Here is a 20812-nt window from a genome sequence, read left to right on the forward strand (position 1 = left end):
AGTTCCTGAGGAAATGAAATAATTGTAGAACTTATGGAACCTATTTAAGAAAGATGTAGTATAGGCATTGTGAACACAGCTTTTCTTAAATGATATTTCAAGAAATCTTCCCTTTCTTAGTTGATGTTTTAATTTCAAACCTTTTGTAGTTCAAAATAGGGAAATTTGTTCTTCCAGACACTTTGATATGATTCAGTAGACTTGTCTTATTTATATATGTCTATTTTTCTACATATGGGAAGTTTATTAGCTGTCTTGTGAGCAATCATATGTATTTACACCTTCATAGCCAGTGAGAGTTTTGGAGGAAACAAGAAGGTAGTTAGATGTAAATTCAGACTAGGAAACAAGATCAAATCAGAACCAAAGTTCTAAATCAGCCTGAAAATTCACATAAAGGGGTTTTAAAAGTACAGTTGACCCTTGAACAACACTGAGGTTGGGGGTGGCAACCCTCCCTGCAGTTGAAAATTTTAGTATAACTTATAGATGGCCCTCCATATACAAGGTTCCTCCACATTCCTGTATTTAGCCAACCTCAGATCATTTAGTACTGTAGTATTTACTATTGAAAAAAGTCCATGTATAAGTGGACCCATAGAGTTCAGTCCCATGTTATTCAAGGGTCAAGTGTATTGTATCAAAAGATCTCTTAATGGCAGAGACCGTGAACCATGGGAAATCTGGGCCTATAATACAAGCACATATTTTTGAACTCTTAAGTTTTACTCTCCATGTTTTGTATGCTATCCTATAATGTATTTGTTTCTATATAAAAATTCAAAATTAATATTAAGCCAAATTGATAGTCCACATGGTTCTCCATGTTTTTATGTTGACTTTCTTTTTTTTTTTTTTTTTTTTTTTTGCGGTATGCGGGCCTCTCACTGTTGTGGCCTCCCCCGTTGCGGAGCACAGGCTCCGGACGCGCAGGCTCAGCGGCCATGGCTCACGGGCCCAGCCGCTCCGCGGCATATGGGATCCTCCCAGACCGGGGCACGAACCCGTATCCCCTGCATCGGCAGGCGGACTCTCAACCACTTGCGCCACCAGGGAGGCCCTATGTTGACTTTCTTAATGGCACAGAGCTGGATGTACAAATATTGTGATTTTGAGAAATGCAGTCCTACAAAAAGCCGAAACTTGCTACATATAGGAACGAAGAGTGGACTGTAACGAAAATTCAGCACTTGTTAGGGGAACAGTCATTCAAGGCAAATAATAATGCAGTATTGAGTTTCTAGTGCATTTTGTTTTGTAAAAAGCCATTTGGCTTATGAAATGTTGAAATGACTTTAAAAGAAAGTTAGGGGCTGTGGTTATAAGTTATGATGATTATCATATGTGTGTATTTATTTTAGAAATACCGCATTTCATAACCAGCCAGTGAAATGTTTCATATGCATCTCTGACTTGGAGCTTTATCTTTAGAGCGGTTGAACAACAGATGGATGACAGTTCAGTCCCGACCAGCATGCAGCCCAAAATAAAAGAAGAAACCCAGCATCTAAAACTTACACACTTAGAGTATTTCAGCCTTTGGTGTCTAATGTTAACCCTGGAGTCACAGTCAAAGCATAATAAAAAAAATTACCAGACTATATGGTTAACGCCTGCTTCAGATATGTAAGTGATCCATTTAATACAGTAAAACTTCAGTAATTTGGATTAGCCAGTGGTATGAAATTTGTAATTCATGACAAATACAGGTTATGTAGCATGTTAAAGCCATGCAGTTTCGTATATTCATGCCAACTCCAGATGGCTGTCAGTGAATTGTTTCTAAGTAGAGCACCATTGTTATTTTCCGTAGATTAAATATACCTCGGGACTTCTCTGGCGGTCCAGTGGTTAAGACTCGGTGCTTCCACTCCTTAGGGGGTGGGGCGGGCGGACGACTAAGATCCTGCATGCCATGTGGCACGGCCAAAATAGATAAATAAATACACAAATACGTAAATAAATAAACCTCAAGAAATCTTAAAAAATTACTAGTGAAATTAAATCCTTTTTCATCAGTGAAAAGACTGTAAACTTGAGTATATCATAAGGTGAATTTTAGCATATTGGTACAGTGGAAATTAATGAAGTTTTACTTAATATTTTAAATACTAGCATTTTGAAAGTCTTTATTTTTATAAGCTTTGATAGAGATTCACATTTTCTAAAGTGGGTCAATATTGTATTTTGTGAGATCCGTTTTTTTACAAGTTACTTGTAAAGTTATAACTTTATATATCTTTGCATAGTATATTTCTTTATGTAATATTTAGTTGCTTTTGATCCATTTCTTTCTTTCCAGAATGAATATTGATAATAATGTGACTTTAGACCTTAGATCGTTATTTCCTTAATACTAGACTAACACAAGGCACCATTACAGTGGAGAAAGTTTAAGTTGTTTTCAACAGACTACATAACTACAGTAAATACGTCCAGTGTACGTGCCAGCAAGCTTCTTTAGTATAATAGTAATGCCTGAGAGACTGTAAATGCTTCATGCTTACTTCTAAGAGGCAGTGGACTTATTAATTTGCTTGCCATTGTTTTAGTAACAATAATTATAAATTCTCTTATAAACACTAAAGAAATATGTTACTACTTTCTTCACTTCAGGTTCAGTCAGGTTATTACGATTTGTCTTCTGTAGTGTTATATGTGTATCAGCACAGGAGGTGGGGTGTCAGTCAAGAATCAAAGTGCTGATATGCAAGTTGTTCAGAAATCTCAGGGACTTCCCTGGTGGTCCAGTGGTTAAGAATTCGCCTTGCAATGCAGGGGATTTGGGTTCAATCCCTGGTCTGGGAACTAAGATCCCACATGCCTCAGGACAACTAAGCCCGAGCGCTCTAGAGCCCGCGCGTCACCTCAGGACAACTAAGCCCGAGCGCTCTAGAGCCCGCGCGTCACAACTAAGACCTGATGCAGGGCTTCCCTGGTGATGCAGTGGCTGAGAGTCCGCCTGCCGATGCGGGGGACACGGGTTCGTGCCCCGGTCCGGGAAGATCCCACATGCAGTGGAGCGGCTGGGCCTGTGAGCCATGGCTGCTGAGCCTGCGTGTCCGGAGCCTGTGCTCCGCAACGGGAGAGTCCACAACGGTGAGAGGCCCACGTACCGCAAAAAAAAAAAAAAAAAAAAAAGACCTTATGCAGCCAAATAAATAAATATTTAACAAAAACAAATCCCAGACTGTGATGCAACAAGGGAGGTGCTCCCTAGCACCTATCTAGAGATCTGGTGATGAGAGATTTTCTTTTTCTTTTTCTTTTTGGCCTTGTCGCATGCATGCGGGATCTTAGTTCCCCGACCAGGGATCAAACCTGTGCCCCCTGCAGTGGAAGCATGAGTCTTAACCACTGGACTGCCAGGGAAGTCCTGAGAGATTATTTTAAAACTAATTTCTCTTTTTCTTTCTCTCTCATAGGGAGGAGAGTGGCAGTTGCATTGGGAACCTGATTAGAACAGAACATGTAAAGACAGTTTGTGATGGACAATATTTACATAATTTCCAACATAAAAATGGTGCCATGCCTATCACAAATCTAATGGCAGGTGACAGAATTATTTTAAGTGGAGAAGAGAGAACATTGTTTGCTTTGTCTAGGGGGTACATGAAGGAGATTAACATGACAACTGTAACCTGTTTATTAGACAGGTAATGAAATGTTCCCTTTTTGGGTGGGGGGGTAAAGCTTTATTGATATGTAAACATATACCATATGGTTCATCCATTTAAAGTGTATAATTCAGTGATGTTTAGTATATTCACAGAGCTGTGCAGTCAGCACTAAAGTCAATTTTAGAGCATATTCATCACCCCCAAAAGACTCCCTGTAGTCACTCCCCCTGCCCTAGGCAACCACCAATTCCCTTTCTATCTTTATAGATTTGCCTCTTCTGAACATTTCACATAAATGGGATCATACAATATGTGGTCTTTTGTGACTGGCTTTTTTCACTTAGCATACTGTTTTTGAGGTTCATCTTCATGTAGTGGCATGTACCAGTACTCCATGCCTTTTAAAAAAATTTAGATAAAATTCACATAACATAAAATTAACCATTAACCATTTTAAATGTAGAGTTCAGTGGCATTTAGCAATTATCCAACTGCTAAACTTTTGTTTAGTACATTACATTCCATAGTGCTAATGTGGACGTAATCTTATCAGATTCTCACAACCACGTGTACAGCAGGCAGGACAGACGCCCTGTGTTGGCTGTAAAGCTTATTTCTCCTTCTTAGCACTCTGGGCACTCACCGTTTCATTCTCTCCTTTTTTTTAATATTTTATTTTTTATAATTTTATTATTATTGTTATTATTGTTATTATTTTTTGTCTGCATTGGGTCTTTGTTGCTGCATGTGGGCTTTCTCTAGTTGCGGCGAGCCAGGGCTACTCTTCGTTGTGGTGTGCGGGCTTCTCATTGCGGTGGCTTCTCTTGTTGCGAAGCACGGGCTCTAGGTGCGTGGGCTTCAGTAGCTGTGGCACGTGGGCTCTAGAGCGCAGGCTCAATAATTGTGGTGCACGGGCTTAGTTGTTTCGCGGCATGTGGGATCTTCCCAGATCAGGGATCGAACCCATGTCCCCTGCGTTGGCAGGTGGATTCTTAACCACTGTGCCACCAGGGAAGCCCTCCTTTTTTTAAAGAACATGCTTTTTTCCATTTATAGTTGTAAATACTTTATACTTATAAAGTATAAGTTAAAGTGAGTTAATTTAAAGAATAATATTAAGTAAATAGAAAAGTCGGTATGAAAATTTGTGGTAAAACTAAAATCCATGTTCGTTAATATCCATATTCCCTTCTTCCTGGACCCCCAGCCTTTCTTTCATTTAAGTGCCGGCATGCGTCACATTTCTTAGTGGATGGAGATCAGTAATTGGGATGTAGTGGAAATGTCCAGGCTTGCTCTCTGCTAATCAGTAATCCTCGTTAAGCCATAACCAGTCCTAGCCTAGGTTTCATGATATTGGAGTATCAGCTGTGATATTTCTGTTGTTTCTTAGGAATCCCTGCAGTCAGTCCTTTGAGGTATTTATTTGGCACCTAACATGTATTAGGTGCTTTGTAAACCCTTGAGGAACTCATAGTCTTGTGGGTAGCAAATAAATATGTTTTTGGTCTAATATGACAAGTGTTTGAATTGATGGGAACACAGAGGAGAGGCATTTAACCCAGTTTGAGGAGGCTCAGGGAAGGCTTTGTGAAAAAGGTCATTCCAGATCTTCACCCTGTGGGTGAATAAGTTAGCCTGATGAAGCAGTGTGAGAGGAGTATATCAAACAGAGGGAACAGGGTGTGGAAAGACCTGATGGTGTGAAGTGGAGTGTTCAGCAAAGTACAGGTAATAATTAGTTTCTGGAATGTAAAAGATAAAGAAGGGAATGATTGGAGAGGTCAGGTCATAGAAGGTCTTATATACCATATTAAGAAGTTTTGACTTTAGTTTTTCAGATGTACTGAAGAGCTTTAAACAGAAGAATGATAATAATCAGATTGGCATTTTTCTGTGGATGCACTATGGAGAATAGAGTTAATTAATGGAGGCAAAACTGAAAGCCAAGAAGTCAGGCACCTGTTGTAGTGGCCCAGGCTTGAGGTGATTGAGGGCAGGGTAGTTTTTTTTTTTTTTTTGCGGTACGCGGGCCTCTCACTGCTGTGGCCTCTCCTGTTGCGGAGCACAGGCTCTGGACGCGCAGGCTCAGCGGCCATGGCTCACAGGCCCAGCCGCTCCACGGCATGTGGGATCTTCCCAGACCAGGGCATGAACTCGTGTCCCCTGCATCGGCAGGCGGACTCTCAACCACTGTGCCACCGGGGAAGCCCTGGCAGGGTAGTTTTGACAGAGTAGGTGGAATGACTTTGAGAAGTATTTAGAAAGTAAAACTGTCTGACATGGGATCCTGATCGAGTGTGCAGGGTTGGAAGAGAGTAAGGGAGAGGGAAGGATCAAGACAGCTGTGTGGATGCAAGAGCCATTAATTGAGGTCAGGACCACAGAAGAAGGATCGGGTTCAGCAGGAATAAAGAGTTGTTCGGTTTTGAAAAACTGAACTTTCATAGCCTGGGTTTTAACTAAGTAGAAATAAATACCTTGCTGCTTGCTGGATATCCAAACCTGAAGCTTGGGTGAGAAACAGGGTGGGAGAGGAATGTGAGGTCAGGCCTGAAGATGTAGAGTTGGGATTTAGACCCACTTGGGGGCATGGGACCAGAGGGAAAATGACAAGAAAGAAGAGTACACAGGACCAGGGAGGGGACCTAGGGAACATCATGGTTTAGGGGCTGATAGAGGAGTGGGAGAAGCTGTTGGGAAAGAGACCTATACTCCAGGCTGGAGGAGGGAGGAGCCATATGCTCAGGACCCTTCTGGGGTGGTGAGCCCAGGCTGAATTGCCCAGGTCGAACTTGCCCAGGTCCAAGTGAGTTGTTAGCAAATGTTGTAGGTTCCCGATTATTAACTGCCTTGACTTTGGTGCCTTGTGCCTTCCCCTTCTCCCTTTTCCCACCAATCCAGGGCCTCATCCTGTCTTTGGTTGGCAAGTATGTATTAGGGGCTGGTAGCCATTTTAATAGCAATTCTGGCTCATTTACTCTTTTAGCAGACAGCAGCATATTTCTTATACAGACCTACTGACTATGTTAAATGAAAAACATTCATGTACATCTGTTTGCTGTTTTAGGAACTTGTCAGGACTCCCAGAATCAACTTTGTTCAGATTGGACCAGGAAGAAAAACATTGTGATATAGATACCCCATTAGGAAATCTTTCTAAACTGATGGAAAATACTTATGCCAGGTTTGTAACAATAAATGAATCTGAATTTTGTTCCACTTTCCTAAGGAGAGTGGAGTAAAAAAAAAGCTTATTTTTTCTTTTCAGCCAAAAACTTCGAGATTTAATCATTGACTTTCGCGAACCACAGTTTATATCCTACCTCAGTTCTGTTCTTCCGCATGATGCAAAGGACACAGTTGCCTGCATTCTAAAAGGTATGTTATAATCAGCGTGTCTGCATCCATTAATTTTTCTTGGTTCTATTTATAATTTAATCTATATTATAGTCCAGTATTTTAGTACTTAAAAAAATAAATTTATTTATTTATTTTTGGCTGAGTTGGGTCTATTTTTGCTGCGCACAGGCTTTCTCTAGCTGCGGCTAGCTGGGGGCTACTCTTTGTTGCGGTGCATGGGCTTCTCATTGCTGTGGCTTCTCTTGTTGCGGAGCACGGGCTCTAGGCGCCCGGGCTTCAGTAGTTGTGGCACACGGGCTCAGTAGTTGTGGCTCGTGGGCTCTAGAGCACAGGCTCAGTAGCTGTGGCGCATGGGCTTAGTTGTTCCGCAGCATGTGGGATCTTCCCGGACCAGGCTTGAACCCGTGTCCCCTGCATTGGCAGGCGGATTCTTAACCACTGCGCCACCAGGGAAGTCCTTTAATAATTTATAAACTTGTAATTACAGCTTTTAGACAGCATCTCTTTGGAATTAGTTATCCTGTGACCTTTACTGTCACCATGACATTTCCTTACTTTGAAAAGACGTATTGAAGAACAGACTAGAATAGAGTCAGCTTTTCTTGTAAAATAGTTAAGATGCTCAGTAAAATTCAACACTCTTTTTCCTGTTATTTTTAAATTTAAATGTAGGTTTGAATAAGCCTCAAAGGCAAGCCATGAAAAAGGTACTTCTTTCAAAAGACTACACCCTCATCGTGGGTATGCCTGGAACAGGAAAAACAACTACAATATGTACTCTTGTAAGGTTATTATTCTTTTGCTTAGAAACTGAATATTTAAATCAGCTTCTCCTTGGTTCAGAGAATGTGATATTGGATATCAAAAGGGCTGAATTTTAAATCAAAAATGCCTTTATTTCAAACTAAAAGTGACATGAGAAATAGAAAACCTAAATTACCAATAGTTGTGATCACCTTGTAGATATCTTGCATGTAAGATTGTCTAAAATCTCTTTCTGTTGTTGTTATATGTATGTTTTCCTTCCCTTTAAAAAATGATAAGTTGTACAGAGGCGGTTGAAATAGAGTTTTCTTGAATTTTTTTTCATGTCAGTAAATTACTGAGCAGTCTTAGAATAATCATAATGATGGCAGCAAATATTTATTGACTGATACTGTGTGCCGGGCACTAGTCAGAGTGTATTTGTATTCAATTTTATTATGACATAATATATTATTAGCATATCTTTAATAACATGATAATAATGCCATATTATTTTCATAAAACATTTTGGCTATATAGTTTTTTAACAAGTTACTTGGCTCAGCTCTTAGATATGCTTCCTATTAAGTTTTCTAATTCTATTCAAAAAATATAAATGTTAAAAATTATCGGGAGTTAAAAGTAATGCTGTTTTCCTTTCTTTTATTCATTATTAGGTAAGAATTCTCTATGCCTGTGGTTTTAGTGTTTTGTTGACCAGCTATACACACTCAGCTGTTGACAATATTCTTTTGAAGTTAGCAAAGTTTAAAATTGGATTTTTGCGCTTGGGTCAGACTCAGAAGGTACATCCAGATATCCGGAAGTTTACAGAGGAGGATATTTGCAGATCAAAATCCATTAGATCCTTAGCTCTTCTAGAAGAACTCTACAATAGTCAAGTAAGTACAATTATTGTATAATAATACTGGCAGTAATTTTTGTAGCCAGAATGAGGGGAGAAATGGTACGTTGGGAAATTTAATCACATTGACCAAATTTGCACGTGATTAATTTATATAAACCACAGGACCAGTTTATGAGTTTATAGTTTGTTCTTTGCTTCTGAACTGAAATACAGTTTCTGGTTTATTATTCAGGGCTCCCATCTTCTAGTTTAAAATATCCTAGTAAAGGAAAACTCTGTTTCTGTCTACTCACACTTCTGACACTGACTACGTGGAGTTAGTGCAGACTCCACAGGTTAAGGACTCAGTCCCACAAACTGCCGCAGAGCGGCTGGGCCCGTGAGCCATGGCCGCTGAGCCTGTGCGTCCGGAGCCTGTGCTCTGCAACGGGAGAGGCCACAACTGTGAGAGGCCTGCGTACCGCAAAAAAAAAAAAAAAAAATTACCTATCTGTTTTCTAAAGAAGCTATAACATTTTACATTCCCACCAGCAAAGTGTGAGTGATCCTTGTCAGCATTTGGTAGTGTTAACTATTTTTCATCTTGGCCATTCTGATAGGTGTATAGTGATATACAATGTGAGAATGTCTCAACTTCCCCTTCATTCCTGAAGGATAGTTTTGCTAGTTATAGGATTCTGGGTAAATATGTAATTCTTTTCTTTTATACTGGGAAAATATTCTGCCACTTTCTTCTGGCTTCCGTGGTTTCTGATGAGAAATATGCTGACGTTTGAATTGGAATGTTTTGCCTTATAGCAAGATGGTGTTTACCTGGGCTGCTTTTCAGAATATTTTCTTTTCTTTAGTTTTATGATATGTCTTGTAGCGGATTTTTTTCTATCATGTTTGGAGTCTTCCCATCTTATTGAATCTATAGATTTAATGTCTCTTGCCAAACTTGGGACATTTTTAGCCATGATTTCTTCTAGTACTTTTTCAGCCCCTCCCTCTTTCTTTTCTGCTAGGACTGTGAAGACACGAATGGTGGATCCTTTATGTCCTGCAGGTCCATGAGGCTCTGTTTAGTTTTTGTTTTTTCAGTCTACTTTCTGTCTGTTATTCAGACTGTATAATTTCTATTTTTCTATGTCTTTGTTCACTGATTCTTTTCTCTGTCCCTTGCTATTGAGCCTATTCCATGATTTTAAAATTCTAGTTATTCTAGTTTCAGTTCTAAAATTTCCATTTGGTTCTTCTTTTTACCTTCTGTTTCTTTGCCAAGACTTTTATTTTCTTGAGATTTTATATCTTTTTCTTTTCATTCAAGTGTGTTCATAATTGTTCATTGAAACATTTTTATCATGGCTGCTTTAAAATCTTTGTCATCGGGCTTCCCTGGTGGCTCAGTGGTTGGGAGTCCGCCTGCCGATGCGGGGGACGGGTTTGTGCCCCAGTCCGGGAGGATCCCGCATGCCGCGGAGCGGCTGGGCACGTGGGCCATGGCCGCTGGGCCTGTGCGTCCGGAGCCTGTGCTCCGCAGTGGGAGAGGCCACAATGGTGAGAGGCCCGCATACCTCAAAAAAAAAAAAAAAAAAATCTTTGTCATATAATTCTAACATCACTGTCATCTATTGATTGTCTTATATTCATTCAGTTTGAGATATTTCTGGTTCTGTATATAATGAGTGATTTTTTATGAAATCTGAACATTTTTGTATTGTGTTATTTAAAACTTTTCTTTTAGCTCGCTTCTCTAACACTACTCTGGTAGGGCAAGAGGGTATGCCACCTCATTACTGCCAGCTGGGAGCTGAAGTCCAGGATGCCTACTTGGCATCTTTTAATGCAGAAGGTGACGGGCTTCTCATTACTGTTTGATAGGGGTGGAAGGAGTCTAGGCTCCCCACGCAGTCTCTACTACATTGCTGGGTGAGGGTTACTACCAGTCAAGAGGGATGAAAATCCTGGCTTGACCTTCTCTGACACCACCCCGGCAAGGTATTGGGGTGCCTTATTCCAGCCTCAGGCAGGTGGAAGTCTAAGATCCTCCCTTGACCTTTGCTGGCATTGGTAGGGGGGCAAGGCCATAATTTTTTGTTTTTAGATTTTCTAAATTCTTTATTAGATTGAACATGTGTTTCTTTTTAATTTTTATTATTTTTTTCTTTTCCTTTATGGTTTATTACAGGATGCTGTATATAGTTCCCTGTGCATACAGTAGGACCTTGTTATTTCTCTGTTTTATATATAGTAGTGCATATCTGTTAATCCTACCCTCCTAATTTATCCCTCCAGCCACCCTTTCACCTTTGGTAACCGTAAGTTTGTTTTCTATGTCTGTGAGTCTGTTTCTGTTTTGTAAATAATTTCATTTGTATCATGTTTTTAGATTCCACATGTAAATGATATATTTGTCTTTCTCTCTTTCTGGCTTACTTCACTTAGTATGAAATCTAGATCCATCCATGTTGCTGCAGATGGCATTATTTCATTTTTTATGGCTGAGTAATATTCCATTGTATACATATACCACATCTTTATCCATTCATCTGTCGATGGATATTTAGGTTGTTTCCATGTCTTGGTTATTGTAAATAGCGCTGCGATGAACATAGGGGTACATGTATGTTTTCAAATTAGAGTTTTCTCCAGATATATGCCCAGGAGTGGGAATCCTGGATCATACGGTGACTCTATTTTTAGTTTTTGAAGGAACCTCCATACTGTTCTCCACAGTGGTTGCACCAATTTACATTCCTACTAACGGTGTAGGGGGGGTTTCCTTTTCTCCACACCCTCGCTAGCATTTATTATTTGTTATTTGTAGACTTTTTTTTTTTTTTTGCAGTACGCGGGCCTCTCACTGTTGTGGCCTCTCCCGTTGCGGAGCACAGGCTCCGGACGCGCAGGCTCAGCGGCCATGGCTCACGGGCTCAGTCGCTCCGCGGCATGTGGGATCCTCCCGGACCGGGGCACGAACCCGTGTCCCCTGCATCGGCAGGCGGACTCTCAACCACTGCGCCACCAGGGAAGCCCATTTGTAGACTTTTTAATGATGTCTATTCTGATCTGTGTGAGGTGGTACCTCATTGTAGTTTTGATTTGTGTTTCTCTAATAATTAGCGATGTTGAGCATCTTTTCACGTGCCTGTTGGAGATCTGTATGTCTTCTTTAGAGAAATGTCTATTTAGGTCCTCTGCCCACTTTTTTTTTTTTTTTTTTTTAATAAAGGAGATGTAGTTCTTTTTTTTTTTTAACTTAATTAATTTATTTATTTTTAGCTGTGTCAGGTCTTAGTTGTGACATGCAGGATCTTCGTTGCAGTGTGTGGGATCTTTCGTTGTGGTGCACAGGCTCTTCGTTGTGGTGTGCGGGCTTCTCTCTAGTTGCCACGCTCGGTCTTCTTTCTAGTTGTGGCATGCAGGCTCTCCAGTTGAGGCACATGGGCTCAGTAGTTGTAGCATGCGGGCTTAGTTGCCCCTCAGCATGTGGGATCTTAGTTCCCTGACCTGGGATCAATGCAGTGTCCCCTGCATTGTAAGGTGGATTCTTTACCACTGGACCACCAGGGAAGTCCCTCCTGCCCATTTTTTGATTGGGTTTTTTGTTTTTTTGTTATTGAGTTGTATAAGCTGTTCGTATATTTTAGAAATTAAGCCCTTGTTGTTCGCATCATTTGCAGATATTTTCTCGCCATCTGTAGGTTGTCTTTTCATTTTATTTATGGTTTGCTGTGCTGTGAAAAAGCTTATAAGTTTGATTAGGTCCCATTTATTTTTGTTTTTTTATTTCTATTGAGACCATAGTTTTTTATGTGGTGTTTGGCTAGAGTTGAGTGATTATTGTATACGTTTTCTGTCTGCTAGGCTATCCCTTTCCTGTTCTTTTGGCTTTTGTTGGAGCTTCTTTTGGTCTGCATACATTGGCATTCCTGTGTTCCTAGTCTTATCAGCTCCAAATCTGGGATATGTGAGGCAAAAGGAAAACCCAGGGAACTGTGGTGTTCCTCGTGTCCCAAGGTTCCTAGCTGGTCTACCTTTTCTCCACCTTTCAGTCTTTATGTTTATAGTTTTATATTTATATAATGTCCAGGGTTGTTCATTGTACTTTGTGGGAGGAGTAGGGAAAAGTACTCCATCTTCCCAGAAGTAAAGTCCTGGTTGACGTTAAAAAAATAAATTCATTAACTTACTGCCTCTTGAATGTTTCAGATTTCCATTTTGAAATATCAAAATTTGAGCATTGTTATAGTGTCTGGAAAATTAACTTGATTTAAAAATATTTATAGTAAAAAATTAAAATTTTTGCATGCTATAAGTGTTTCTGCAATCATATTGGGGGATTCCTGTTTTGGGGGACAAAGAGTTCTTTTTTGATCTTTTAATTTCAAAAATGGGAAAAACAAGGTATATTTCTTGGACATATTAAATAACTGATCTATTTTCCCTATTTGTTTTTAGCTTATAGTTGCAACAACATGTATGGGAGTAAACCATCCCATATTTTCTCGTAAAACTTTTGATTTTTGTATAGTGGATGAAGCCTCTCAAATTAGCCAACCAATTTGCCTAGGGCCACTTTTTTTTTCGCGGAGATTTGTGTTGGTGGGGGATCATCAGCAGCTTCCTCCCCTGGTACTAAACTGCGAAGCAAGGTAAGCAGACGCTGAGGTTTCAATTTTAAACTAGATTCTTTTTAAGGGACAGTTTCAGTACACTGATAAGCCTGAACTGGATTTGTTGACAGAGCTCTTGGCATGAGTGAAAGCTTATTCAAGAGGCTGGAACAGAATAAGAATGCTGTCGTACAGTTAACCGTGCAGTACAGAATGAACAGGTATTTGTAACAGTGTCAGCTACGAGTGATTTTTGTATTTGTGTTCATAACTAAAACTAAAATTATTTTGTAATTCCCATAGTAAAATTATGTCCTTAAGTAATAAACTGACATACGAAGGAAAGCTGGAGTGTGGATCAGACAAAGTGGCCAATGCAGTGATAAACCTACCTAACTTTAAAGATGTAAAGCTGGAACTGGAGTTTTATGCTGATTATTCTGAAAATCCTTGGCTGGTTGAAGTTTTCGAGCCAAAAAATCCTGTTTGTTTCCTTAACACAGACAAGGTAAAAAACAAAAAAACAAACATTTTCTTTAGTTTTTCTCCTTTTGCTCTTTTATTTGTATTCCTCAGTTTTCAGTAGCGATTGCTTCCTTAGGGCTTATCAGTTAAAACTAGTGTACTTCTCCTACTTTAACACAAAAGAATATTTTCTTTCTATAGACTCACTGTCTTTGGGAGGAGGTTTATTCTGGTGATTGATAGATGTCAGAACTGACTTTTGAAGTCAGAAAGGTAGAAAGTGAACTCAACTGTATAACTACATTTCCTCAAAAAGAAATTGACATTGATATTGTCAAAGGTCTGGGTTTACAAATGGACAGCAGATACGATAAATTGATGTCCTTTTGAAGACCTTTTTTAAAAGAATTGACTTTATTTTCGAGAGCAGTTTTAGGTCCACAGCAAAACTGAGCTAAAAGTACAGAGATTTCCCATATATCTCCTCCCCCCACCGTATGCACCTAAAGATCTCTTTGCAAATCTGTCATTAAACAAAAAATCTGCACAAGGACTTTAAATGACTTGTCTTATTTCTAAGAACTAAGAACAAAGTTTTGACCCTATGTTCCTACAGTTTATTTTATATAGTGCTTCTCATTATTGATTTGGAAGTCTATGTAGGTTCAAATAAAAATATAATGACCAATTATATGTATGCATGTTATTCTAAAACAGTTATATCTTTTGTTATTAAGATGGGTGGAGCCAGGTGGTTGTTAAAAATAGGGCCTTACCATGTGTGTACCATGGTGGGATTTTCATTCTCTTGGACATTGCCTTAGTGTTTCAGGATGAAGAATTAACACCTAGGGGCAGGCAGGCTCTGGAATATTTAGTCACATAAACTGATCTCACAAATGACTGCTTTTATAAACCAGAACTCTAATTTATTAGTTATAATTTACCATTTTTTAACCTCACCAGTGATAGTTCAGATTCTTTTTTGCTACTCACATTTCCTCTTTCTTGGCATCAGGATTCCAAATAAGTTGTATTAAAATTAATCAAGGTTACTAAGGAATGATGTAGGAGCAAAACAATCCTTTGAAAGTTCTACTAGGTGTGGTAGAGACTGAGGAACCTTATCGCTCCATTATTTGTATAAAAATCAACAAGAAAATGGAAAGGGCACAGATATTAGAGCCAGATCTAAGTTTGAATCCTAGTGCCACAATTTATTGTGAGGCTTGGGCAGGCTACTCATCTTTTCTGACCTTTGATTCCTATAAAATGGGGGATAACACAGTAAAGTTTGTGAAGCCCAGTGTATGGTCGGCTTTTATAGAGATTTTAGTCTGAACTCTATGTAGCATGTTTAAGATGGGTTGCCTCTGGGTGGCTTTCTGAAAGTGACTAATATCATTCATTTTTGTTAATTCTTTTACCTTCAACTTTAAGATGAAGATATTTTTCATCTGTTTCCACATGTGGTAGTACCGTCTCTATGGCCACCTGTGTACTGACAGTACTCTTAACTTCAGAGATTGTTTTGCAAGCAGGATGCATATTTTTTCTATTTAGGTTCCAGCACCAGAACAAGTTGAAAAGGGAGGTGTCAGTAATACAACAGAAGCCAAACTCGTTGTTTTCCTGACCTCAATTTTTATTAAGGTAACATAGAATTTAATTTTGAGGGCTAATTAAGGTGCAGAGTAATAGAATATTAGAATGCAAGGAACTTTAGATCTAAAGTTAACTTTTGTTTATTAAGATAAAGAGGAATAAAGCCTGATTGTTTTTATTTTGAGAACATTTATCTAAGACATGTAATTTCTTATACAGTAATGGCATTTTGAGTTTCCATTTAGGATAACTTTTTGTAACATCAGATAATTCTGATTGTTTCAATTTAGTGCTGAAGTCAGTATGAGTGGCAATTGGAAACATCTGGTGTAAGGGATAGCAGAAAGTAAAATGTATTTCTTTGTCCTTTTTTTGGTATGGCAACACTGTTTTGGTGGCATACAAACCATTATACTGCCATGAACTTCTAAATATCAAGGGAACAATGTTTGAGGAAATTATTTCATTTCAGCAAATGTGGATTTAGCCTTAGAGTGAATTCAATAATTGTATTTACTCCTTGTGATAGGAATATGTATTATAAACATCAATTGGGCACATTATATAAACATTTAATAAATTTAGTAAAGCTTAAATAACAAAAGTCAGGATTTTTTCACTTTAAATTGTGTTCTTTTCTGTTTAGGCTGGTTGTAATCCCTCTGATATTGGTATCATTGCACCATACCGGCAACAGTTAAAAGTCATCAATGATTTATTGGCACATTCTTCTCTTGGGATGGTCGAAGTTAATACAGTAGACAAATACCAAGGAAGAGACAAAAGTATCATTCTAGTATCTTTTGTTAGAAGTAATAAAGATGGAACTGTGAGTTAATTGTATTTTCTGCTTTGTTGTCTGATTTGTATTTTATATTTGTTTGGGACATTATTTACCTCTCTTTTTTTTCTCTCTTTTTAAATTATGGTAAAAAACACATAACATAAAATTCACCTTCTTAACTATCTTTTAGTGTACAATTCACAAGTATTAAGTATATTTACAGTGTGTGCAACACATCTCCAGAACGTTTTCATTTTGCAAAACAAATTCTATACCCATGAACAATTCCCTAATTCCCACTCTCTCCTTTCCCTGGCAATCACTTTCTGTCTCTGTGAATCTGACAGAATTTTATGAATTCTGTGAATTTTCCATATAAGTGGAATCATACGGTATTTGTCCTTTTGTAAGTGGCTTATTTCACTTTTCATAATGTCCTCAGGGTTCATCCGTGTTGTAGCATGTGTCAGAATTTCCTTCCTTTTATTTTATTTTATTTTTTTATTATTATTTTTTTCGGTACGCGGGCCTCTCACTGTTGTGGCCTCTCCCGTTGCGGAGCACAGGCTACGGACGCGCAGTCTCAGCAGCCATGGCTCACGGGCCCAGCCGCTCCGCGGCATGTGGGATCTTCCAGGACCGGGGCACGAACCCGTGTCCCCTGCATCGGCAGGCGGACTCTCAACCACTGTGCCACCAGGGAAGCCCAGAATTTCCTTCCTTTTAAAGGCTGAATATTATTCCACTGCATGTATATACCGCATTTTGTTTAGCCATTTATCCATCAGTGGACATTTGGGTTGCTTCTACCTCTTGGTTATTGTGTTTGGAGCATTTTAAACATATAGGCTTCCCTAGATATACTTTCAAATTTATAGATAATTCCAGGCTTTGTTTTGGTTTTTTTGCATTTTTATCTCTCCTTGACTCATTTTTCTTGACTATGCAATACCTTTGTATGGTTTTTAAGATACGCGTAGTAGAGGGACTTCCCTTGTCATCCAGTGGTTAAGACTCTACACTTCCAATGCAGGGGCTGCGGGTTTGATCCCTGGTCAGCGAACTAAGATCCCACATGCCACGCTGCACAGCCAAAAATAAATAAATAAAATAAAATACACATAGTAGAAAGTCTCCCTTCTTCCCTGTTCCTCTACTCAGTTCTTACCCTCACAGATAATCACATGTTTAGTTTTTTTGTTTTGTTTTGTTTTTGTTTTTTTGGTAACCTTCTAGGTTTCTTTAAGCATATGCAAGCAGATATGAATCAGTATTCATATTTCCCTCCTTTTTTGCACAAAAGGTAATATATACACTATTTCTGGACTTTGCTTTTTCCACTTAACAGCTTGGAGATCTTTCCATGTCATTACACAGAGATTTCATTCTGTTCTTACAGATGCATAGTTTTCCACTGTATATATGGGTCACGTTATATTTAACCACTCCTCTGAGTCTTCTACTATGACGAGTTTCTATTACTGTTAAAAACAATGCTACACTGGGGCTTCCCTGGTGGGAAGTGGTTAAGAATGGCGGTGGTTAAGAATCCACCTGCCAATGCAGGGGACCAGGGGTTCGAGCCCTGGTCTGGGAATATCCCACATTGCTGCAGAGCAACTAAGCCTGTGTGCCACAACTACTGAGCCTGCGCTCTAGAGCCCATGAGCCACGACTACTGAAGCCCGTGTGCCACAACTACTGAAGCCTGTGTGCCTAGAGCTTGTGCTCCACAACAAGAGAAGCCACCACAATGGGAAGCCTTCACCCTGCAACAAAGAGTAGCCCCCGCTTGCCACAATTAGAGAAAGCCTGCGCACAGCAAAGGAAGACTCAACGCAGTCTTTTTTAAAAAAGTCTATTTTAAAAAAAGAAAAAAAAATTTTTAAAAAGAAACGGAGAGCTTGTTTCATAGATATTTTTAAAAATACAACACTGAGTGGAGATAACTTCAATTCTTTTTTTTTTTTTTAAATATTTATTTGGCGGTGCTGCATCTTAGTTGCAGCACTTGGGATCTTCGTTGCTGCGTGCAGGATCTTTAGTTGTGGTATGTGGGCTCCTAGTTGTGGTATGTGGTATCTAGTTCCCCAACCAGGGATCGAACCCGGGCCCCCTGCATTTGGAGCACGGAGTCTTAACCACTGGTCCACCAGGAAAGTCCTAACTTCAATTCTGTATTATATATATTTAATATTTTTAATTTTTAATATATTTTTATTATATGTATTTAATAATTTAAAATTATGGCTAGGATATCATACCCACGATAAAATACTTGAAGTTGGCACTGTGGGCAAGTTTTTCCAACTGTCTGGATTTTAAATGTGTTGATGAATCTTTTTTACAGTATATGTTTTTGAAAACTGCTCAAAAAACTCAAATAAATAAGAAAACTCAAAGAATGAAAATTACAATTTCTTTCAGCTTGGTGAACTATTGAAAGATTGGCGACGTCTTAATGTTGCTATAACCAGAGCCAAACATAAGCTGATTCTCCTGGGATGTGTGCCCTCACTAAACCGCTATCCTCCTTTGGGGAGGCTACTTTATCATCTAAACTCAGAAAAATTAATATCCTTTTTGTTTTATATATGGTCACATTTGATTGTGCTATTGTGAGTATTTCATTTATGTATTTGTATAAGCTAAAACTCAGTGTCTCGTGTTTTCCATGGGCATATTTCAAAAGATCTGATTCTGCAAAGGAAAGAGAGAAAACAATTCACAGGAAGTAATTTTAAGCAAAAAGTGAAATAATGAATGTGGTGGAGAAGGATAGTTTGTGAAATGAGAAAGGAGAAAAAAAGGGACTTGATTTTTTGCCTTAGGAACAGGGTGCATGTTTCCTAGAATACATCTAGGAAAACTGGTTATCCCTTCTTGTTCCTCTCCCCTCAATTTATAACCTTTTTGAAAAAAAATCTAGGACAAAGTATTATATTTAAAAATGGAGATTATTACTTGTCATATTGTATTAATAGATTATTTTAAAAATAGATCATCTCTTTAAAAAATTATATGTAGGTCTCAGGCTAAGATATGTAAACCATATTGCTTAAGTATATTATTATCTATAGAATGCCATAAAAATCTTTACAATTTTTTTAGCAGCCCTGTAAACCAAATTACAGAATGTTAGATAATAATGTCATATATGTTTTTATGTAATTCCACATTGTGTTAAATATATCTTCCTTAATTTATTTTACATCATTGATCTTCCATCAGGAGAACATGAAAGTTTTTGTCATATATTGGGTGATTTTCAAAGAAGATAAAGCACTGTTTTCCTTGCTTTTTCCAAACCATCATGACTTCTCTAACTCTTGCCTATTTATAATTCGGATATGCTGTAAAATCAGTGCCTGTTTACACTGTGAAGATAACTTTTATCCCAAGGGTAAGAAATGATGTAAATATACTCTTTCAGAGTTCCCAGTTTTTTTGTTTTATTTATTTTTCGGTATAACTTTGTTAAACATAAAGGTCTATTACCATACAAAATTTAACATAGTATTTTTTTAGTACAGGTGTACCAAAACTGAAAAGTCTAAATTTATAGCTATTATAAATGTGTTTTTGTATGATCTAGAGTTTGATAAATTTCTACCACCTTTTAAAGCTGGGATGAATTTTTCAATCTGAGGTTTAAACCTTTAAGTCTACATTTTCAAGATTAATTTGATCTTTTAGATTTTGTATCATATTTTGTTTATTTGAAAGATTAGTTAAGAAAATTGATTTGCTTTTGTCATTTAAGGACAATCTTGTGATGATGAGAACATAAGTAAGACGTTTTTCTGTATTTTGAGGTCCCTGATTCAAAGGCCATTCTTCTGTTTTTTTTCCTGACTTTTGCTTTCTCATATCAGAGATGTTTTCACTTTAAACCTAGTCTTTTAAATTATCACTGATAAATGTATTATTTCCAGTTAATTTCTGATCCTCCTTACTCTCCCACTTGTTATTTTCACTTTTCAGTATTCTAGTGAAAGAAAATAATTCCTACTGTTCTTTTGAGAAGAAATTTTTTGTTTGCTTAATTGATGACAAATTAAAAAGGTGTATTCCTATTTTCACTTATTCATGTTCATATGCCCCTTTGTTTTAGGGCATTTCTCAACTTTCTCTTTTGGTATAAAAATGTTTTGTAAAATAGTTACCTCAAAGTGCTTGATTACTTATATTGTGACCAATTTTAACCTTAGTGTATCCATCTTTGGCAGGGAGATCTCTCATTTCTCTCAAATTTTTTCTTTTTAATGAATGTTAAGTATGTTAAAAATTGCTGCCTCTACCTCACATGTTTTTTTAAAAATATTACTTGAAGATTTTATTAAATAAATTGTTCTCTTACTGTTAGATCTTACTGTGTCAATTATTAATACTAAATAATAGTTAAGTTCAGGGTCGTCCACCATTTTTTCCAGTATTGAGAACTGAAATACTGATAATGCTCTAAAGCTGAAACCAAGGAGTGTTGACATTATAAAGAGATTTATGAAGGACACACAGGATGGAGTTGATCATGGAGATACTATGGATTAGACAGGAAAAACTAGGAAGTTTACAGAGATAAGGCTTAAATATTGGTTAGATATCATGAAGTTATATAACAGGAAGGAACTGAAGATAATTTCAGTTCCTGGGAGTGAGATGAATAATGTAAATTCTTTTGGTTCAATCAGTGGTTGCTTTACAGATTTGTATGGCCTGCAAAGCCCCGTGGAAGAAGAGCCCTGGGAGGGGTTCCGTGTTTCTT

The 20812-nt window shown here is 38.1% G+C and overlaps 1 protein-coding gene across 2 annotated transcripts in view; it reads left to right on the top strand.

Annotated features, from left to right (window-relative positions):
- DNA2 (DNA replication helicase/nuclease 2) overlaps positions 1-19722 on the top strand; it is a 47474-nt gene extending 27752 nt beyond the window's left edge. The window contains exons 9-21 of one of the 2 annotated variants that reach the window (XM_060112945.1): positions 1432-1626; positions 3426-3656; positions 6691-6807; positions 6892-7001; positions 7656-7765; positions 8405-8629; positions 13039-13232; positions 13325-13414; positions 13497-13701; positions 15222-15311; positions 15910-16092; positions 18475-18621; positions 19260-19722. In XM_060112945.1, the coding sequence (XP_059968928.1) occupies positions 1432-1626; positions 3426-3656; positions 6691-6807; positions 6892-7001; positions 7656-7765; positions 8405-8629; positions 13039-13232; positions 13325-13414; positions 13497-13701; positions 15222-15311; positions 15910-16092; positions 18475-18621; positions 19260-19328 (1966 nt within the window). In that variant the 3' untranslated portion in view covers positions 19329-19722. The remainder of the gene's footprint in view (positions 1-1431; positions 1627-3425; positions 3657-6690; positions 6808-6891; positions 7002-7655; positions 7766-8404; positions 8630-13038; positions 13233-13324; positions 13415-13496; positions 13702-15221; positions 15312-15909; positions 16093-18474; positions 18622-19259) is intronic. The other variant, XM_060112952.1, reaches the window with a different exon arrangement.
- The last annotated feature ends 1090 nt before the right edge of the window (positions 19723-20812 follow it).

The sequence above is a fragment of the Mesoplodon densirostris genome, chromosome 1 (assembly GCF_025265405.1).
Source record: "Mesoplodon densirostris isolate mMesDen1 chromosome 1, mMesDen1 primary haplotype, whole genome shotgun sequence".
NCBI lineage: Eukaryota > Metazoa > Chordata > Mammalia > Artiodactyla > Ziphiidae > Mesoplodon > Mesoplodon densirostris.